Genomic DNA, 22,143 nt, shown 5'->3' on the forward strand with positions numbered 1-22,143 from the left:
AAGTACATTTATTTCATCGATCGTTGTATTATATGTACGAGAGAAATAAATTGAATTGTTTTTAACTAAATTGTTTAGCCTTTTTTTTTAAATGCTCAATGTTAACTAAACATGAATTGTAATTTTTCATCAATTAATTTTAATTTGAATTATGTATAAGCATGTATAGGCTGATTTACATAAATTCGAATCGAAAGATAATTATTAGGAGCTACCCATGTTTTGTCAACATTATTGATACAAGTGAAGAGGCCCAGCAAATTATTCAAAATCACTATAACTAGTTTCTGCTTGTAAAAAATAATCTGGTTAAATGTATTTTCATATACAAGCATAATGTTCCTGTCATTATTCGAAGAAGTGGTTTTATTTCATAAAACATATATTCGAAGATTCCCGAGTCTATAATTTCCAACCATAATTTCATACACGTCTATTTACTCCTATTACTCGACGCAGAGCATCGAAGTTTCTGGAATGCCTTGAATAGAATAGAGTTATCGTAATGTATCCCTATTTTACGGTCATTATCTTGCTTCTTAACTGTGTATGCCGCGTGTGAACCGTCACTTTAACACGTTACCCGTGGCGCACTTTATTCTCTCAGATCACTGTTTCGACGGTAATGCTACTTCGTACGTAGACGAGCATCCAGCCGCGTTAACGGGAACCACCGCAACATTCCGACAAATTGTATTTTTAATTTCTGTTAGCAACCGAACAAGACGAAACTTTCCGTTACAGCTTTACAGTTAGTTCGCGTTTCAATCAAATTCGACGAAGTTCGCTCAGGAAAATGTGTACCGTGAGTAGATCTGTCTTCGATCTGCCTTCGATCTGGCAATAATTTTATTGAATAAAATGTAAATACCGGATGTAATTACTTTTTAGAATGCTAGCGAATTCAATTACACGTTGCATGCAAATTATAAACGAAAAAAAGTGCAACAAAAATTGCTTGAATTAATATAGCCTTAAATTTTCAACTGGCACTCCTCGACTGCAATGTTCCCCCACAACTTTTACGTTCACTTCGCAGCGTTCTATTCCTATTTATTCCTTTTTCGTTGGTATCGTAGCCGGTATCAGAGGCAGCGTTTTAATATTGAGTGGCGAATAGGCGACGCGACGCAACAATTCGCGGTGACATTTTTTCCCCCACCGTTAAAAACTTCGCTCAAACGGGACGAGAGAGCGTAAAAATGAGCGACTGGTAACGGTGAAACTTTAACACGTAATCCGTGCGACGCTTCGCGGCCGAAATAGCTTAAAATTGTCTTCAATCCCGACGCCTCGAAATACGATGAAAGAGTAGGTCGAGGAGCGCTTGACAAATCCCTTGGCTGGGCTCTCGATATTTTGCTCCGACGTTTTGTGGAAAAATCAACCTCGCCTCTCGCGGATGCGAACGCCGCTTCGTACTTTGCAAAAATTTAAATAAGATCTAGAGGAATCCAAGACAGATAGCGAGTAAAGCGATCGCGAATCGACGCCGGTACAATCGAATGCTTCAAACTGAATGAATTATCGGATAAGGCTATGTAGTGTTATCCCATAAGTAATGTTCTTTCGGTATAGAATCGTTAAATGTACGAGACGTTTCCTGCACGGGGCGATAAATCGAAATTGGATTTTAGTTTGACTCGGAAGCAGTATGAATCTTCTGCCCACGATGGAAACTGAAGAAAAAGTTAAACTAATCCTTAAATTATCTAATCTTTTTTATATTTCTATAGAAGAAAATTATTATTTTTGTTATATTTTTCCTCATTTATAGTTTGCATTCAATGTATATTTTACCTTAATAAAATTCTATTCATTAATTGTAGCAAGTATTTACAATTACTTGCGGCAAATATTTTTCTGAATAAACAATAAATTGATGCATTTCGTTTAACGTGGTTGAGGAAATCAATCTACGTATTTGATTGATTCAAACTAGATATTGAAAAATTGTGAAAATTGACACGAATTTCAAATTTGGTTTGGAAAAATTTGTTAAAAAAAAAACCCAGCACCTCGAAAAATTGTACATTTTTTCAGAAGCTATACAATAAATTCGCGATATACTGCGATTCAATCGATACACACGGATTACGCTACGCCTTGCCGTATAATCCGTGAAATGGACGATTAATAACGATCGAATACGTATACACGTTCGACAAGCAACATATGAATTGGAGAATTTTACCAAACGTGTTGAATGGTTGAACCGAGGGCTCACTAACCATTCGAGGAAAAATTCCTCCAACTAGAAATCTCTTATTCTTTTTTTTTAACTAGATAAAAATAACATTTTTCGATTGTTTGGCAGTGTAGAATTCAACTTTATTGATGGAATTGCGATGGATTTCCATTTATATTTTTCTGTACGTCAACTATTGGGTTCTTATCTTCTATTGGAGTTTTTTTTATTTTATATAAATTAATTTAACGGATGAATGAAGTTACTAAACATTTAACGTTTGGTTTGTGTGGCTATGCAACGTATTTTTATTTTATATATTCTTGTATCTAATTACCTAATTACTGGGGAATTTATATTTTAGGATGACAGTTAGGATGACCCAATAGCAGCAATTTCCATTACAAGAAGACAAATGTTATTTTGCGTATAACAGATCTTCTATGCTAAGGAGGCCCACATTCGCGCGTAAGACGTTAGGACAGAACAAACGCTGCAGTGTCTCCGCAAGTATGAATTACCTCGTTGAATTCGGTACGAGCATTCCTCGGCCTTTCGCGCGTGTCTTTCAAACGTTTCGTGGTAACGCGTATCAAGCCAAGCCTAAGTAATCCTCCGTACACGGTTTCCGCTACTGTCGTTTCTAACGTTCCCAATAGCTTCTGTCAGAGTTCACGTTTCTTTCCAAACGGTACGCCGTTCTCGCAACTGCTTTGTACGGACCGCCCCCGCCATTACCGACATACCATATTCAAAAGCAATGGAACTTGTCCCCGTATAAACGCATAAAGGGTCAATCTTCGAGGATGTTGTATGCATAGACGAGACCTCTCCCCCCCCCCTCCTTTACCTCACCATCTCGACAATACGCAATTCTACATACGGGCCGATTCAATCCGTTCTATATTCTCTCCGACCTCGAAATTCCTCGACGGATACTTTCTTCACAATCGAACGAGCAAATAGCCGTGCCACCGTCCGAATATCGTATCGAACCCGTTACGCTTTCAGCCAGGCGACTCACGTGCTGCATAAAGCGGCGATGGCTGCCCCGTACAAACGACACACGTCTATTTTATCCATCGTCCTAGCCATTTAATCATTCCGCGGAACGCTTACACGCTTCAAACGGAATTCCCTTATTCGGCCGTGAAACATACATATATGTACGATCCCCCGGATACGTGGCACCGTTCAACGTCGACGTATCGGGCGTAAGACTGATCGTCCACCGGACTCCACCGAGTCTTCTGGCCAACGTTGACGTTTGTTGCGCCGGAGAGAGAGAATATCGCCGCGATCGGCACCATCGGGCGTTTCACGCGCGAATACGATAACGATTCAATCTTACCTGGGTTGCTGTCGGCGTTCGAGCTGAACAGCACGCACAGGCCCGTCTCGTAGTTCACCGCCTGGCAGGAGTCGTTCGCCTGACAGATCTCGAGGCAGTCGGTGAGCATCAGAGTTCCTGGTATGGACTCGAGCATGTTCGTTGGCGCGGTGAACACATAACCGGTCACCAGCTCGAAGCCGACCATTTCTGGGTCGCACTCGTCGGAACCGGCGGATGGCCCCGTGTAATCCGGCCCAGAAAGTCCCGACGGGACCGCAGAGGCCGGCTGGTCAGCCGCGTGCGTGGCATCCGCGGCTGCCACGTGACCGAGCCTCGCGATAGCCTGCACCAGCAGAATCGTCGCGATGAACTCTCTCGTCATCATTCCGCTCCACCTGTTCCTGGACGTTTATCTGCAACAGGAAAACGACCGCTGTCAATTGTCCGATCGGGATTCGTTCCTGCAATACGCGCGTGTGTCCACTTGGATGGATGTAACTGGTCTGGGGTGACGTTATATTCCCCTGACCGTTACGCGTCTCGGATGTCTTGGGTGCCTTCTTAAAGGAGGATTGGGAGATTTATATTTCGGGAACTCCGATGCCAGCAGGCATTCGGCTAAAGGGAATTCTGGTTCGTGTACACTGCCATTCAAAAGTATGCGGACACTTGCCATTTTTATCAAACGTGTGGTATAGTATGTGCGTTATTATCGGTATGTGATTTAAAAAAAAAAAAAAAAAAAAAATACAAATATGCACTGGTGAAATATACTTTAAATACGTGAAAAAGTGTAACCATAAAGTCATTATACCATCGCTATAAAATTTCTGTATTTTCTTTTCTATTAAACACGATCTGCGGTACGAACTTGTGGGATGACCTAATATTATTATGTTACTTCAAGTCAGAGCCAGGAATTTTTATTTACGCATTGAATTGAGTTTGTATCAGGGATATTGAATTAATTAGTCCGTGGAGTGATTTATTAAGTACATACTCTTGAGTCTCGAGAAGATCGTAACTGTTCGCGTGACGTTAAATTCTGTAACCGTTACATTTCTTGGGTGTCTCAGGTGTCTGAAGTGTCTTGGGTGTCTTCTTAAAAGGAGATTGAGAGATTTATACCTGGAGAGCGTCGATAGTAGTCAGCATACAGCTAAATCTTCTGACGAAACACTGTTTTATGTATTACGTCAGGGCTGGGTTCAATATACTCATTCAATGTTAGTTCAGGAAATCCTATGTGTATACCGAGTCAGGTAACTGTTAGTCACACTGAATTAATTAGCCAATGGGAGTGATTTGTTAAATACTCATGTGTCCCACGCGACCGTTACGTGTCTCGGGTGTCTTCCTAAAAGGGAATTGGAAGATTTATATTTCGAAAGCTTCTGTGGTAAGAAGTATTCTTCACCGTTTTATATATTACGCCAGGGCTGGGTTAAGTATGCTATTTCTATGTTAATCCAGGTCTGGGTCACGAATACCTATTTATGTGTTGCATCAGGTATATGTTAGGCGTACTATATCAACCGGCTGATGCACTTGATTCCTTAAACATTTGTGTACCTGATATAGCTGTTCGAGTGACGTTAAGTTCCCTAACCGTTACATTTCTCGAATGTGTTTTGAAAAGGAAATTGGAACTTTAGCCTGCATCAAAAGATCTATCCTCTGTTGATCTATTGAGTACTGTTTTATGTTATATTACATCAGATAGCTAGGTTAAGTACACTATTTCTATGTTAATCCAGGTCTAGGTCAGGCGTACTATTTCTATGTTAATTCAAGTTAGGGTTATCTATTTATATATTAAATTAGGTTCGTGTTAAGCATACTGTATCAATTCACTGTAGGGATCGATTTGTTAAGTATCGAAGTGAGTAGAGTAATAGAGAGATAAATTATACGCGAATCTAACACTTCGAATGCATTTCTGTGGGTACCTTCCAAACTTAAATGGCAGACAGGTAAATTTTCTAACAGAATTCTATTGGAATCCTAAATAAGGCCTGGGTTAAGTGTACTATTTCTATGATAATTCAGACCTGGATCACGTGTCAATTAGTGGATCAAGCTCAGATACACGTATGACTGTTAAAATACACTTCTTGAATGTCTTCTTGAAAGGGAATTGGGATATTTAAGCTCTGAAGACATGGCAAGAAGTATTCAGCTATATCTTTCAGCGTTAGCTTAACAATACTATTTCTATGCTAATTCAAGTGTGAGTCAGGTTCAGGCATTTACACATATTGTATCTGATCGATGCTACGTATACCATGCGAATTGGTTAGTTGGATTCAGTAGTCAAAGACTTCTCTGTCGAAAAACAAGAAACTGTTCCAGTTCATTCCTCATGTCTTCTTAAGGGAAAATTAGGTGATTTAATCCTCTGTCGTCTTTGATACGAACCAGTTTCAAATAATTTATATTTTTATTACCATTTATTCTATTATTGAACATGTATCTTCAAGAGTAATGAGTGTGAGTCTGGAGAAATTAAATTCAAAAAATGTAGATGACAATTTAGCTGGATTTTCTGACAGATTACTATTACAATTTATTATTAAATCGAGTCAACTTTGAATCAACTATATCTATTACTCTGTTAACTTAGGAGAGTGGGTTATGCACACTGCATCGATCGGCTGATTGGACAGAGCAACTTGTAATTAATTAATCCAAAAGAGAGTTGTCTCGTTAACTATTCCTCAAGTGTGGTCTTCTCCGAATTAAGAGATTTAAGATCAGAAGACTTCGCTGACAGGAATCATTAAGATACTTGTTCCGATAGAGTATTTATATACGAAACCAGCTCTGAGTTAGGCGCACTATTTCATTTGGCTGATTGGATTCATTCCTTAAGAGCTGTTCTGTCCAGAGACAGATAACTATTCAAGTGCATTTCTTGCGCAGCTTCTTAGGAAGGAATTAGGACATTAAAATTCCGAAGTCTTCGATAGCAGCAATCACCTTCGAGACGGTTAATACTCTTTCTGTGCGAAATAAAGTCTGAGCTAGACACACCTATTTACATATTAAATAAGCTGCACTATACAACATTTGTTAGAAGCTGCTCTATTCAAAAACGAATAAATATTTAACTGTTCCCCGACGTGTTTTCTGTAAGACAGGATTAGGGTATTGACATTTCTAAGAGTTCGACAACATCAACTGTCTATCTAGATGTTTTCATAGAACAATATTTATAGTTAAAATCAGGTTTGAGTTACTAGGTATACTACTTCAATTGACCGATTCAATTCATTCGTTACAAGCCACTCTTGCCGGAGACGTATTCAATTTACTTCCTTATGTGTCTTCTGAATAGAGAATTAGAAGTTTTGAGACTTGGCGACATCGAGAAAAGCAGACATTCAACTAGACGATCTTACAGAATCTTTTAAAATAAGTATAATCGAAAAAATTGTGATTTTACGTTTGAAAAAAGAAACTGAAAACATAGAATAAAATTAAAGAACGAATTTTCGAAAAATTTAATAGCACAAAATTAATTTTGAAATTTGCTTGAGGCATGTACAGAATTTAATGGAATTCAATTTAATTAACTTAGCTATGGACTATTTCCTATATTTAATTACTACATTAATACTTGATCGTGATGACTTGTAATTAGAAATATTATTTTGCTGTAATTAACTCTGCGAATTTCGCACGAATATATATGTATAACTTCAATATTAACTTGTTCGAATACACAGCCTCAACAATCAAATTTTCAGTTCACTTTTTGAATTAACTTTCGTGTATAAAAAATCACTCACACTGTACAATTTTTTTTAAACACGAATTCTAAATGACAACTGAAATAATTATTTTTACCCATCTTGTCAAATAAAGATTCAATTTTGTCAAAAACGTCAAAATAAACGTCAAAATAAATTTCTATACGTTGGTTTTATTTATTATTCGTTAGTCCAAGAATCTAGTTCCACTCATTTTGAAACACCCTATGTATTAAATCACGTGATATCTGCATTTATTCAAAGTGCCCGTAATTACTACGTCTCCCAAATTGTTACACTTGTTTCTCAATTACTTTGCACTTGACGTTTGATTTAACAACAGTTTACGTTTAATCTTGATTAGCGCATACCCTCATGGATCGAACGTAATTTTGGTATTACAATTATTACCGATACCCGGAATTAACGCTTAGATTTTCGTGTATTCCTGTTTATCTGCTGAATTACGATTATAGCGGGATTGAATTAACCATCGATTTTATGTTTCGTTGAATAAATATTATTTATTGAAATATTATTTATATATTGAAAAATATTTATATCGAAATTTTGGAGAGTTCATTTAGTTTAGCAATATACATATTGATAGATTATTTTTGTTTCTTGCACATCGATCTATTTTGTCGCAAATATAAATAATTTGCGAATAAAAAATATGGTTGAACATTTAATTTATATGAAATTATATAATCACTATTGTCTTATAACCTCATTGAAAACATAAATTGACTTATTTAAAAATGATGTATGATGTTTAAAGAGATACATGAAAGTAAGATTTAAATAAAATATGAAATAGTAACTAAAATGCTGATCGAAACTGTCAATTAACAGGTCTATACGAGTCGAAGGAATTTCCTTAATAAACGTTAAATTATCTATATCACATTCGACATAACGTTTGATTGTTTATTTAAGGAAAATAGTGGAGCACAACCATAGTTGATTATTTTTAAAGAATATTTTTTGCAAGATACACACAAGGTTGATATCGTAATAGTAATATAAATTTTCAAACTGGTTCTTATCAAAAACGATATTGTGAAAATGAACAAGTAAGACGTTAGGTGTTGAAGTAAATAGCAGCAAATGAAAATGAAAGTCAGTGAAAAGTTTAGAAAACGTGACAAGTCCTACAGCTTACGTTTATATTAAAATCCATTTTTATGCTACAACACATTTTACAATTTTATTTTGGAAGGAAAGTTCAAGAAAATATTATCCTCAACAGCAAACGTCAAAGATATAACACAAACTATTCCTCTAGTCTATTTTCACAAGCTATGTAGTTGTACACCTGTTTACATCTTAGAATCACAAATTTTTAACTTTAAATTATTGATAACAATAATCATTTAAAATTGATTATAAATTCCATACTTTGTCTCAATTTACTAAGTACTTCTTCCTATCTATAGAAATTTTGACAAAATTCTTCCTGAACCATTAATTATGATAATAATTTAAAACTTCTATCCTATGAATTTTCATATTTCAAATTATCAACAGCCTCGTCCCGCCCACAAAAATTTATCCAGGGATATCCTCTGTTCCAGACGTCAAAGTAACAATCCAAAGACATCTATTCCATACACCGACAATAAATCGAAAACCCGCGCAAGAAAACGGCCAACGTATCAGACTTGTCGAACAATCGTCCCCGAGTAACCGAATAAATATTTTTTTCCGCCGAACTGATAGCCTCGGCATAGCGTAAACGTCAACCTCAAAAAAACCTATCGCGTGCACTCGACGGTTTTCGACGGGATCGACGAGACCTTAATCGATTCCAATATTCGCATTTCCGCCGAAACGCGCTACTTCAGCCTCAAAACCTGGAGTGAGGAAAAACGCAAGTGCGCAAATATCGTCGCGTTTCAACGGCCTCTGTATTCCCCGGTCCGCGTTGTTTTGTAACGCTCGCGGAACTAAATAACAACCGTAGTCCCGGTGCACGTTTGGCTCCGCGAAACGAACGAAAGCTCAAGTGGCGGAGTTGTACAAATATCCGTCGTCCCCAACGGAACGTTCCGGTAGAATACAGCCGAACGATTCCCGGTGCACGGTGTGTTTTGCCTGAACGTTAAAATAATTACACGAATCTAGGGGAGAAGCACCGAAACGTACCTGTCGATATCGAAAATTGTTGTACGGTGGAAATGCTCGAATAGCGTTTCCGTGGTTCTCTTCGTTGGGTATCGAAGCAGCTCGCCTAGACGTTCCTTCGAATATCGGTTGCGAACGGAGTAAAATTCGGATAAATTCGAAGAAATCTTGATCAGGACAGAGTCGATCACCGCACAATAACGGACCCGTGCCCACCAAAAACCACCGATTCCCGATAGCCGGAGCTGCCCCCTCGTATATCGCACACGCGCAACCACTTCGGAAATCGGCGACGATTTGCAATGATAATACGCACCTCGCGAGAGAGCACCGCGCTACAGAGTATAACGACGTCGACCGGCGGGCTCTTAGGCACTGGATACACCTGGCCGAGTCGCGGCGCACGTTTCTTCCTCGAGCGATCGGTAGAAGGGGGAGGGGGCAGTGGGACCGCTGCCGACTAAAGAGGACAGAAACGGTACGCATAATTCGATCGCAGGTACGACACCATTGAAAGCAACCTTCTTTCCCCTTCCCGCTCTCGTCTTGTGCCGATTTTACCCCCGAATTTATCTTCAATCCGTCCATCCCCCCCGTCACCCCCCACCCACGCACGATTTTCAACGCTTCTTCGGATCGTACGCCTATCGAAATCGCGACTTCCCCGCCTAGTACGCGATAGACCTGAATTTCGTTCACGTATTCGACCATGGCTCGATTGGGTGAAAGAAACTATTCTTAGCCAGGAGCAACGGTTTCTCGGGGGCCCTGCGAACGACTGACGTAACCTTGCTCGTCCGGAACACCCACGAAATTTATTCTGCCACCGGGACACTGGCCCCGACCACGGTGGCGCGAACAGCGGGCTCGCTAAACGGTCTGGATTTTATGGGGTCAAAGTACCTGCGTGCGTGTCTTGGACTGCTTACCCTGGCACCATTTTGTCCATCAATTCTGGATTGCGTCTGTCGCTGTCTTTTAAAGGTCTGGACTAATTTAGAGTGCTTATTCAAAAATTTGAATCATGTAGAATACGAAATGGTAAATCTACACCTGGGAAAATTGTAGGTACAATATTAAATGAGTCCCAAGAGTATTATCGAATTTTCGAATTTTAATTAGCAAGTAAATGGAGTAAATTTCTTCAATAGACATGGAGGGTACGAGTATTTACTGTACATGAAAGACCAATACTTGAAAAATGCAAACACTTTTAAAGTTATGGAATTAAATTAATATTGCTTATAATATCGACGTGTAATTGTAATGAAGTACTTTATAGTTCCTCGTGTCATGTAAATCTTTTTCGTATTAAGAATGAATTAGAATATACCAATAAGGAAGTTATTGGCTGCTTCCCACACATGCATATGCAATTTTCTTTCTTGATTTAATATTTCCATTATTACTATACATATAAAGCGTTTTCGTAATTGTAGATATCTCTAATGAAGCATAAGGATTATCAAGTTTGCACTCTTTAATTAATATATTATACAATTGTACGATATTACGAATTATTAGACATATTAAATATTTACCTCGCGAAAATAATAATGAATTTTTATAAATATTTTCGTTATGCAGTTTTTAATTAGTGAGTTTTATTCTCTCAGAGCACAGTTTTTTTTTTTTGTATTTTACTGTTTCGTTTACAATTTATCAACAAGCTTTACTTCTATAAATTTTCGCATGCATAATCATGTATTCATACGTGAAAAGCTTGCGAGTAATCGAGAAAATACTTGTTTTAATGCTGAGTTTGTGCAAGTGTTCATCGCTGCACGTTACAGGGCTAACATTCTTTTACCAGTCGGACAACCTATACACATTATTCAGAAAATCCTCGTTGGTTCGTTTTATTTAACGTTCTCATTACGGGAAAGCAAGAGTACAACATATATGAATATAAAACACTAGAACGAGAAGCACAGAGGTATATAATTGAACGAGATGCAGCTGAAACTTCCATTAACAAATCCTAGTCTCAAAGGGAACGGTATTTGTGTTTAGCCATTAGCAAAGAATCCACAAATATTAGCAAAATGATTTCATAAGTCATTAATCGAGTCTAGCTACTTGTAGTACAATTCTTTCGTTGCCGTTCTTCGAGTCTGATATTTAAGTAGTAATTGTAAAGTAATCGCGAACATAATCAGAACCTCATAATAATCATAATAGAACCTTTTTTTTATATATCAACTTCAACCTAATCTATAGTAGAAGTCTATGTAGAAATTATTGGTACATTCCAGAGTAAGGAGGGTAAGCTTCGATGTATGCAAAAGTTGATGAAAGAATAAAAAGGATAGTTCATTATATGCGAAGAGCATAAAGGGGCTAATTTGCTTTATCATTAGTATTCCTCTTTTCTGCAAATATGTACCCATGTAATCCGCAGACGGAAATGACTTCTGCTTCTGTTAAAAGTGTACTAAATGCTATTTATTTTTGTAATTAAGAAAGTATGACTTCCTGCGTGGTTGGCTAACTGTAATCGCGTACGGTTAATCAGGAGATGTAACCTGCACTGGAGATCAATCACGATATTTTTCCGTTAATTTTAATCACAGATAACCCACATGGAAGTTAATAACCTTTTAAGTTTTTACTGCGATTCATTTACTGACTCTTGTGCGAGATATTCTATTTTACGTGTTTTCAAACGTGGACAATTGTTTAATCCTCATGAAGATGCAACATAATAAATAAGAATTGCATGTACTGATTAATGATCAACGATGGCTCTACAATATTTTGTAGAAAAGATCAGCGTTAATTAAAAGCTAAAGATATAATAATTATGCACTTTCCTTATTTTGATACTTTTTAAAAAATGACACTTATTATCGATATTATTATTTGATATTCTATTTATTTGCAATTTCTTCCTGATTCTTTTTCAAATCTACAACGCAGAGTACATGACTCAAGAATAAAGTATCACCATCTGCACTATGACTATCATTCCCATATGAACTAGGAGACCTAGATACAATTACTGAGAACTTTCAATTATTTCCTGCTCCTTTTCGGTTTTACACCTGTCACGGGACATCCTATAGAACTTTGATATACATAACCATGTCTGTTACAAAGTAGAGTAATGGGCCATTAGGGTACCAGAGCATGTGTTACATCAGACATCCGTGACTTCAGATAACTAATTAAAAATTGATCATTCTAAAATAAACACGAAAGGTAATATGACGACTGTTAACGATTTAGCATCGCCAACGTTGGCGAATTCAAAGTATAAAGTAAATGACGCGTGGCGAGTAAATAATTTGCTAGGAGCAAGCTACCATTTCCTGCTGCATCTGTTTCCGTCTAAATTAGGAGACCTAGATATACTTATTAAGAAATTGTTTACTCCTCTTCAGGTATAGAGGAAGATCGCATATATTGGACCACTTTGGTCATTAACGCTATGAATAATCAATACTTATTATAGATACTGTTACACGATATCTTTGAAATTAAAGAGGGAGGAGGTACATGAATTTATCAAAATGGTTCCCTATCTCGATAAGTCTCACCAAAAATGACAGCAACTTTTACCAGTGTAATTCTTTCAAGAAACATGAAATTCATTAGTAATTTTAATAAATTGTAGTATTCCTCGCCAACAAATCAAAAATATTTTACTCCATATGTATTCAATTCATTAAAAAAAGATATTATTCGAGGAATTATTTAAAGTGGCCCAAGCTAGACAACCTTTCCCTCCACCTATTACAATTCACCCTGTTGAATCGTATCCCACAAATCTAAGCCTAGACGAAGTCGATCTCCATTACAACAAAGTTTAATCACCTGACAGGGTACGTGCAATCCTCCTCATCCGTAAACACAGACGAGTACCAGAAAAGTGGAATAACTCTTAAAATAAACACGGATGGCCAGCACGACTGCTGATAATGATCTATCATTAGGCAATATTGGTGGCTCGGAATGTTAAGCAAATGACGCGTGTCGGGTAAATAAATCACTACCGGTTGATCGCGCGCATAGTGGAGCGGATGGCGGGCGCACGACGTTGAAGGGGGTGGCGGGGAAATCCCAAAAAGAGAAAAATTTAGTGCACGTGTGAACAGTGCGACCTAACCGGGCGTTGGTGTTTCTCTGAACGCGCACTTGGCCGATTCACGCGGTGCTTAGAGGCTGTTCGACGTAGAAGGAGCGAAACGCGCTGGAGGAGCGAGAAAGAAAGGGAAGACTAAGAGAAAGAAAGGAGAGTAAGAGAAAGAAAGAGAGAGATACATATAGGCTCGTACCAGGTGCCCATACCATCGCGTCACCATGCTGGAATAACGGTGCATGGATGTCTCATCGGGTTCAATCGCAATCGGCAATCTTCTGCCGCGGAATTTCGCAAGGAAACGACCGTTTTGTTGTCGCAGTAGTCTTCGCCGATTTACGAGCGGCCGCTATTCGTCCGCCCTTGACTACCGATCGACCCAATGGCTCCCTAGCCGTTTCGTTTCGTCTGCTGATGCGTGTCTTACGGACTCGTTTCTAATAAAGCCGCGCCACGCGTGTCGCGATTGCTCTGATTGCTTCTTTCTACGCGAGATGCTCATATTACGAGTTCCTGTTTGTTCGGTTTCACCCGTCACCCGGCGAATCATAATCGATCCCGTGCGAGCGTCTTTGGAGTCGCATCTAGGTTCAAAAATGCTAACCAGTCGTGGAAATCAATTTAAACACTTCATTGGTCGACTATTGAATTTGTTTTACGATTTTCTTTTAATTATTATGTTCGTAGATTAATTAATTTGATAGGTTTATTGAATGATGATTAGAGACGGTGATTAGGGAGGACGTGTGAAACGTGTGCAAAGGAGTTCACCTGGTGCTGCTTTTAAACTTGACTTACATGTAAAACTAAATAAAAGCGTCGTGAATTTATTTTGTAGTTTAAAAAAAAATTATGCTCGTACATGTATTTATCTCGTATAATTTTATTCGGTCTCCTCGTTAGATGATTATATAAGGATATACACAAGATGCATACATGATAAATGCTGATTAGCGTGAAAAAGGGGTCACGTTCGGCTAAGCTACTGCATTAAATCTAACCTATATGGACAAAGTAATTAAATACGTATTACATTTTTCATAATTCTTTATAAATTCCGAAACAAGTATTTCTTTTAATCTGATCATTTGGAATACTACTGTTATCCATTCTGGAGTTGAATTTAAGCTGCTTGGAATTTTTTTTTATAAATATTCCAGGTGCTTTTTAATTTTGTTAACGTATTGGAATAAATATTTTTGGCATCCAGTGATGCTTTTTACTCTGGACCAGATTGGCGCTGTTCCACAGATAGGAAACGAATGAAACAAACAAATCATTAAAGTATGTCAACGTATACAAAGTAAAGAATGTATTGTTTATTAAATTTGAAATCTTCAGAAGCCGTCTCTATAGCATATGGACCAGTTCCCATGTTTGCTTCTTTGGCTGTACATTGTGAATTCCCAATCGATTGTATTCCCACGAGAATGGAATAATATAACAGTATCTATAGGGAAATTAACCGCGAGGATGGCAAATTAGTGCAAGCTGTGTCGATGAGAAAATAATTCAATAGTTTGCTTTCTCACGCATTGTTATCCATATCAGTCTACCTCCAGCTGTTGTACAAAATAACAAACCCTTTTTCAGCATCCGAATTATTTTAGTTTAATTATTGGAATGCCAATAATTTTGTATATCATATTTGCACATGCTAACCGCCAGGTTAACATAATTCCCACGTAACGTAAAGTGGCGACATTGCGGAAATATAACATATATATCTTATCAAGTTTTTTTAATTTACCAGTCCGTCCAGTTTAATTCACCAATCCACGCGCAGCGTGTACGTGATTCCATACAAGCGAATATTCAACTAGCGAAACGTACGAATCACTGGTGCGAACGTTTAACGGGCACGCGACTTATCGCATAACGGCGTAAGGCCGTTCTCGATACTGGTTCTCGGTCAAACGGATTCTCAAAGTTATGCAGAAGATTATAAGAGTGTGCTCGAATGCTTAGCCGTGACTTACGCTCGCCGTTTTGATCCATTGAAATTTATGAATGTTATTTGCAACGTAGAGAAAACCATCCACGCTGATTTCATTCGCACCGATTCATCACCCGCGTGGAAGATAGAAAGCCTAAGTCGGTGAACATTTGCCGAACGTTATCATCCAGTTAGGTCTGCTATATTGAGAACGGAAGATGATGATCTCTTCCCACATTGATATTCTCGTTTAACGTTTTTCTTGTCGCCGATTGTTTTTGCGAATTGTCCCGCTTTCACGGTCATCGAGGTCTTGGTGCATTTCGAAAGTCGCATCGGGCACTTTGGAGGAAAGTCGTTTGATGCTATTTGCGACTCTGGCTCGGGTTAGTGACGATTAAACTGATAACTCGCTGACTTGCTAAATATATATACGTTATCGAGAAAAAGTTATTCCAGAATTTAAGTATGTCCAGGTCGATGGATTAACGCCTTCTAATCGAGGGTGGTCGCTGCATGAGATTTCAGCATGTCAGTGGGTCACCTAATGCTAGCGAGGAGTTTCTACTCGCATGTTACATTTGATTAGACTAGTTTCATATTAAAGGATGATAATTTCGTAATTTACGAAAATTTATCGTTTATTTGTATTGTAACTGTTTTGGACTCATCTTGGAAAACTACAAATATTATAATTTCTTTAGTTTACATACGAAATGTATTTAATAAATTAATACATAACAGAGATAATATGTAAACATAAATATGAACGTATTTTTATATAAACATCTATATATTATTTCTATGTAATATATATTTCAAATATGTAGTATAAATATAATACATGAAGTTAATATATGAATGAATTATTAAAGAATATATAAATAGGAAGTATTTTTATATCGAAAGACGGAAGGTATTTGATTGTTCACAGGATTGGCTATGTACACCATTATCGAGAAGAAAGCGTTTCCTGAGTAAATGCAACTATTCCGTTGATAACCAGTAAACGACTAATGACGAGTGACCATGAAAAGGATTGCCATAATCTATGGAGAAGTCAGTAAAAGAATGCACTTTGCTGCTAGGAGAAATTCCAGGATGGAAAGTCCCCACTCTCAATCTTATTCCCGTTGGCTCAGACAGCCGTAGAGAGGTATTTGAAACGCTTCATGATTCGATGGTTAGCGACGTTGTCAAATGACGTATCAAATCAAGGATACATAATATACGAGCACCTGATAGATTTATAACAATATTATTTTAAATTCCTAAAAAGTATTCATAATTTTTTAAGAATATTAATTTGTAAGGAAGATTACTAGTCGTTCGAGTGTTAGTGTTAGAAACTTCCTAATTATATTAATATTAATTCATGACTCGCACATGACTCGGTATTTACAATTATATTTAGTGTCAAATTTTTTCTGTGAAGTACCTCAAAGAAAGCATTGAAAACGCTTAATGACACTCTTGATCGATTAATAATTTAACTTTCGTAAAGTAAATGAATTCTGTCCAAGATTCATTTGATTAAAATGAACATTTGTAGGAACTGCTCGATCCCATCGCTACATTCATCGAATGTTGCCGAAGTCCGAACACCCAAGCTATCATCAGTCGTGGCAGTGAAAGGGGGAACAGTCCCCGTCAACAGAACAACAGACGGAAGGTGTCTTCCAAGTTGCTTTCGTTGACGGAATCATAGCACTTAGCTATTGTCAACGTTATACATTGTCTTAGATTTGTACCTTTCTAATTTAGACAGCCTCGGAGCTCCTTTACCTTCTTATTGTCAGAAATATAAACACCAGAGTGAGTAATTGAACCAGCCACGTCAATATGCTCGAAGAAGCTATGTTTATTACTGCGTACAAATTTTACGAGATATACTTGTAAATGTATACATTCACGTATTTTGTATTGAACTTTCTACATTTCATAGTTTTCATGTTAAAAATTCCAGAAGATCGAGTTACTTTTGGAAATTTAAATATTGTCTACTAGATAATATGTAATATATATTGAAGAAATTTGTTTAAATTAAATGGTAAGTTTGATGTTTCCAAGTGTATGTTTGCAAAAATATGTTGTATTGTATATATAAATAAGCTTATATCATAGACATATTTATAATGAAAAATTCATTTGGTAATATCAAAACTTTTTCAATAGACATAAAGGGTACAATTATTTATGGGATTAACTGGAAAACGTAAGCTTCACAGCTATTGTTTACGTCAACTGCCAAATACTAACTATTCTCGATATTTATCAGCTATCATAGCTTTCATACTCATCAAATTTGTACAGACATAGAACGTCACATGCTCCACAAAATTATTGTTTACATCATCTACCTGACACCAACTAACCCATTCCACCAATATTTCCTAACAATGACGAATATAATACCTATAAAATTAGACCAGCCACCATTCCACCTCGCCAACCAATGTTTCCAATATCCTTCGGTTGTATCGGTTCGATTGTTACATACAGTGGGTGTAGAAAATATTCGTACACCGATCAATTTCCAAAAGAACTGTGTAAAATTGTAATTTATTAACTTATTGTTTATAAACAATGACATTCTACATATTCTTTGAAATCTCTAGAATAGATGGATTACAAAAAAAAGCTATTTATGTAAGTTGCGAAATTAACAAGGAAAAATCAATTAATCGATAGAAATGTTGAAGCAATAAGTATTCGCACAACTGTTTAAAAGTACTTTACTGGAAATTTGATGTTTTCTAATTCGTACGAAGCAATAAACTAATATGTTTACGTGACAAACTTCACTGTAAATGGTTCGTCATAAGATTCGTACAAATGCTTATTGCTTCTATACTTTTATCCACTTTTCCCATTTTTTTTTTTTTTTTTTGTTAATTCCACAAATTATATTAACTAGTAAATGTTGTTTGGATTATATCTATCTTAGAGACTTCCGAGAATATAGTAAAATATTATTGATTATAAAAAAAAGAAATTAAGAAACTACAATTTCCCAGAAAAGTTTTTTTGGAAATTGATCGGTGTACGAATACATTCTAACACCCACTGTAAGCCAGGCCCAGAGCCCTCCCAGCAATTCAACTCGCATACCAATCGATCAGTTAACGTCTTCTTCTTCCCAAGAGCGTCACGACGATTGTACCTGCACAAGTAAGCAAGCTAGAAGAAAGCACGGCTCGTTACGTAATTATTCGAGGCTCGTTGTCATGACGTGGACGTTCGTCTGGAAGTCGTCGCTTTAAAACGATACCAGGGGCCTTTAAGCAGGCGGCATCGGCACCACCGGTTTTCTAGTCTGCTGCTGGTGATCACCGATCGCAGCGGAATCGAGCGTAGCCTCCGTTAATGGTACGTTCCGTACGGGTTCGACGCGCGGTGCGTCGACCAGGAAAATGCGAGGAGTCGGATAACCAGGAAACTGGTTTATGCGTGGTTACGCTCCGCGCCTCTAAGTGGCTACCCACTACCATCTATAGATGTTACGTGTTCACGGATACTGTTAGAGAGAAACACTTAGGAGGGGATTGGCTGGAACGAAATAAAGCTGGACTGGCCATTAGATGGAACGGTGGCAAACGATAGGGACAGAGAAAAGAAGCGGTTACCTTGGCGTGCACGTAGCCTCGGCGATCATGAACGCGTCAAGGCGGCGGGGTGATTGAGCCGGGAGAATTGAAGTTCAAGAAAAATAGTGTATAGAATTTCGAGAAGAGGCTATTTGCTTGTACGCGATCCTCTCTGTTTCGCAATCAAGTGTTCCTGACTGCTGATGGATTCAGGCGGAAGAAGGATGAGCGTGCAGGAGGAGGGTATGAGACGGATAAAGCGTACCAAAGTAATGTAGTAATTAAACTTTGGTCGTATTACGCCTGTGTCTCATGCTCCGTTTCTCTTGCTTCCCCTTTGATACCCTCGCGCGTCCTCCATCGAGAATGTCGTGGGGAGATTGATAATGACCCTCCCTTGTAGACTCTGCGTCACCCTTCCGAAGATTCCTCCTTGCTAGACCTCTTTTGTCGTACTGTGTCGTGGAGTTTCTGTTTTTGCGCTCGAAGCTATTATCCTCTTAATTCATTGTTAAGGATGGAAGGGTGCGTAAAAATCTTAGCTATATTTAACTATTCTTTTTTCTCGAAAACGATCCACTTAATAGAAGATCTACAGTCAGTCACATAAATATTCGTACCCTCCATGTCTATCGAAAAAATTTGTTTAATTGATATTTAACTTATGGGATTTACTGTATTTGCTTGCGTCATTCTTGTTGTTTAATGGTTCCATCATCGTTGCGTTATTTAAAAAATCTAGATTAAAATTATTTATTCATTATTCATTACACGCATAATAAATCCCAGCAAACAGATTTTCTCTTAAGTTAATTGTTTTCGAAAAAAAATTATTGAATATAGCTGTTCCTCCCTCAAGGAATGAAATAACATATATTTTCATGCTCCAGCCTTGATACCCACGTGCGTCCTCCATGAAGGATGTCGTGGAGAGATTGATAGTGACCCTTCCTCGTAGGCTCTGCTCCACCCTTCCAAAGATTCCTCCGTCCTAGACCCCTTTTGTCGTCCTACGTCGTGTCGTTTCTGGTTTTGCTGTCCCCTTGAAGCTCTTATCCGCGAGGGCACGGAAGAGGTGACATTTCGTGCGTTCGATCGTGATAAAAGATCTTGTCACGGGGCCCAAGGGTGAGGCATTACGATCCGTGAACACGAGCCCGAAGAATGTATTATTTGCATAAAGGTTAGCAACCCCTATTCGGGGGGTGTCAGCCTCTCATAACTTCCTTATTTTTCGCTCCTTTCCCCACCGTCACGCGTGTTTCCTTTTCAACGGCTGCCGGTGGGTGGATTCCGATCTGATATGTGGATCATACATCCAACCAACGTTGGATAAGTCTCCTTCGGTGCTGCATATCTTTCCGGTAGGTGTCTGCCTCTGTGTCGGATGCCACGGGTACCATTCAATTGATAGACGGGTGTTCTCGTGTACGTATCTATGTAAACGCGCAACCTGGTGGTATCTAACGCGTGGATTGCTACCCTCGGTACCCGTGCGTTATCGAATCTCTCATGCAAATGACGGGAATTCGACATAACGATGCCGCGCCGCAGCCTCTTCGTAGAGAAATTGGCGGTGCCAATTTTTGCCTGGTGATGGGTAACGATGCTTTCTTTTTTGGATGTATCAGAGATGAAATTAGAGAGGATATGCTATAAAAGATTTCTAGAAGGGGATGATGCTTGTTGAGGAATTGTTAATTCTCGCGATAGTCTGCCAAATTGCTATCACTGGGCCCATATTATTATCTATTTCCTATAAACATATTCTATTCGTTTCAATGTATTCATTGATTTGGATTATCATACCCTGTCTAGTAACACGAATAGAAGACTTCGAATGACTTATGATAAACCATATAAATCTCACAAATTCCTATTCAAATTCCATCTTATCTATTCCCTATAAAAATATTCTATAACGTTTCAATTTATTCATTGATTTACTCGGACATCCCCTGTTTGGTAACACGAATGGAAGACTTTTACTGACAAATTGTAAATCCCACCCAATGGCTGTGATTCACCAACCTGTAAATCGAACCGATGACTTCTTCGCGACCTGGCGCGAGCGCGGGTCGCTGAGAAAATGGGAACGAAAAACGATTAAAGGAAGGTGTTCGTACAAGGTCGTGAGACAGTTGCGTGTCTGCGAGGTTAGCCGCGTATAATGGGACTGCCGCTCTCTGATTGTCATTACCGTTGCTTTCCACGTTCATCAGCTTCTTGCGAAGCGCCGCGTGGGTTCACCGCGGCAGCCAGTCGTTGCTCTAGGAAAACGTTGATCGCGGATAAAAGCCACCGCTCGAAACAATATAGCCCAAGTCCTTTTATGCGATTGCACTCGTTTCTTTGGCCGAGGGTCCCTTCCTGTTCACCCACGACGTTTCAAACGGTTATTCCGCCGTCCCGTTTCGCGAAATCGCAGCAGGAACGCAATTAAAGGTTATACCGTGGAACAAACACCGCGGCCGTATGAAGGAAGGAACGGCGGCAATTAACTCACCTTTCGTATAATCGATAACCCCAACGGAGCCCATCGGATCGTCGAACGTAAATTTCATCGGGGAAGACGACGACAACCAACCACCGCCAATCCACCTACAACTACTAACGCGATCTCGATCGTGCGGAACGTACGTTCCTCACGCTTCATTTACCAAACCGCTCGGTCTAGCTCGCTTCTACCCTTTGGCTAAGGGGACCCTGATTTCCAGAGGAGGAAAAATCGATTTTATTTTATCCACCTTTCCTTAGCACTGACGGTGAGCGATTTTATTTCCCACTTTCTCAAACTATTGTATTGTTAATGATTTCAGTGTGGCATAGTTGAGACAAGTTGAAATGCATAAAAGAGTGCGATGATACTTTATCCAACCGAAAATCGTATTTGAGTATGAATGTAGGATCTTTATTTAAAATACACTAAGAAACTTCCTTTAACATATTTTCAATTACCTTTCACGTTCAATGAATTAAAATTCAAATAATCGATATCAATAAACCCGAATTAATTCTGAATTAATTTTGTTAAATGGGAATATTTTTTGTCCGTCAATATTGAGTAGAAATTCTCTCGTTTTCTACAGAGATGCCTTCGAAAATGCACTAACTCCTCCACAACCTCAAACTGCACGTA

At 38.4% G+C, this 22,143-nt stretch overlaps 2 protein-coding genes across 5 annotated transcripts in view; one reads left to right on the plus strand and one right to left on the minus strand.

Annotated features, from left to right (window-relative positions):
- LOC128885920 (uncharacterized) overlaps positions 1-7,055 on the minus strand; it is a 104,564-nt gene extending 97,509 nt beyond the window's left edge. Inside the window, exon 1 of the mRNA XM_054140303.1 lies at positions 3,540-7,055. Coding sequence (XP_053996278.1) covers positions 3,540-3,906 — 367 coding nt within the window. The 5' untranslated portion in view covers positions 3,907-7,055. The remainder of the gene's footprint in view (positions 1-3,539) is intronic.
- LOC128885921 (autophagy-related protein 16-1) overlaps positions 1-22,143 on the plus strand; it is a 645,660-nt gene that overhangs the window by 355,493 nt on the left and 268,024 nt on the right. The gene's annotated exons all lie outside the window — the stretch shown is intronic.

This window comes from Hylaeus anthracinus, unplaced genomic scaffold (genome assembly GCF_026225885.1).
Source record: "Hylaeus anthracinus isolate JK02 unplaced genomic scaffold, UHH_iyHylAnth1.0_haploid 11982, whole genome shotgun sequence".
NCBI classification, from domain to species: Eukaryota; Metazoa; Arthropoda; class Insecta; order Hymenoptera; family Colletidae; genus Hylaeus; species Hylaeus anthracinus.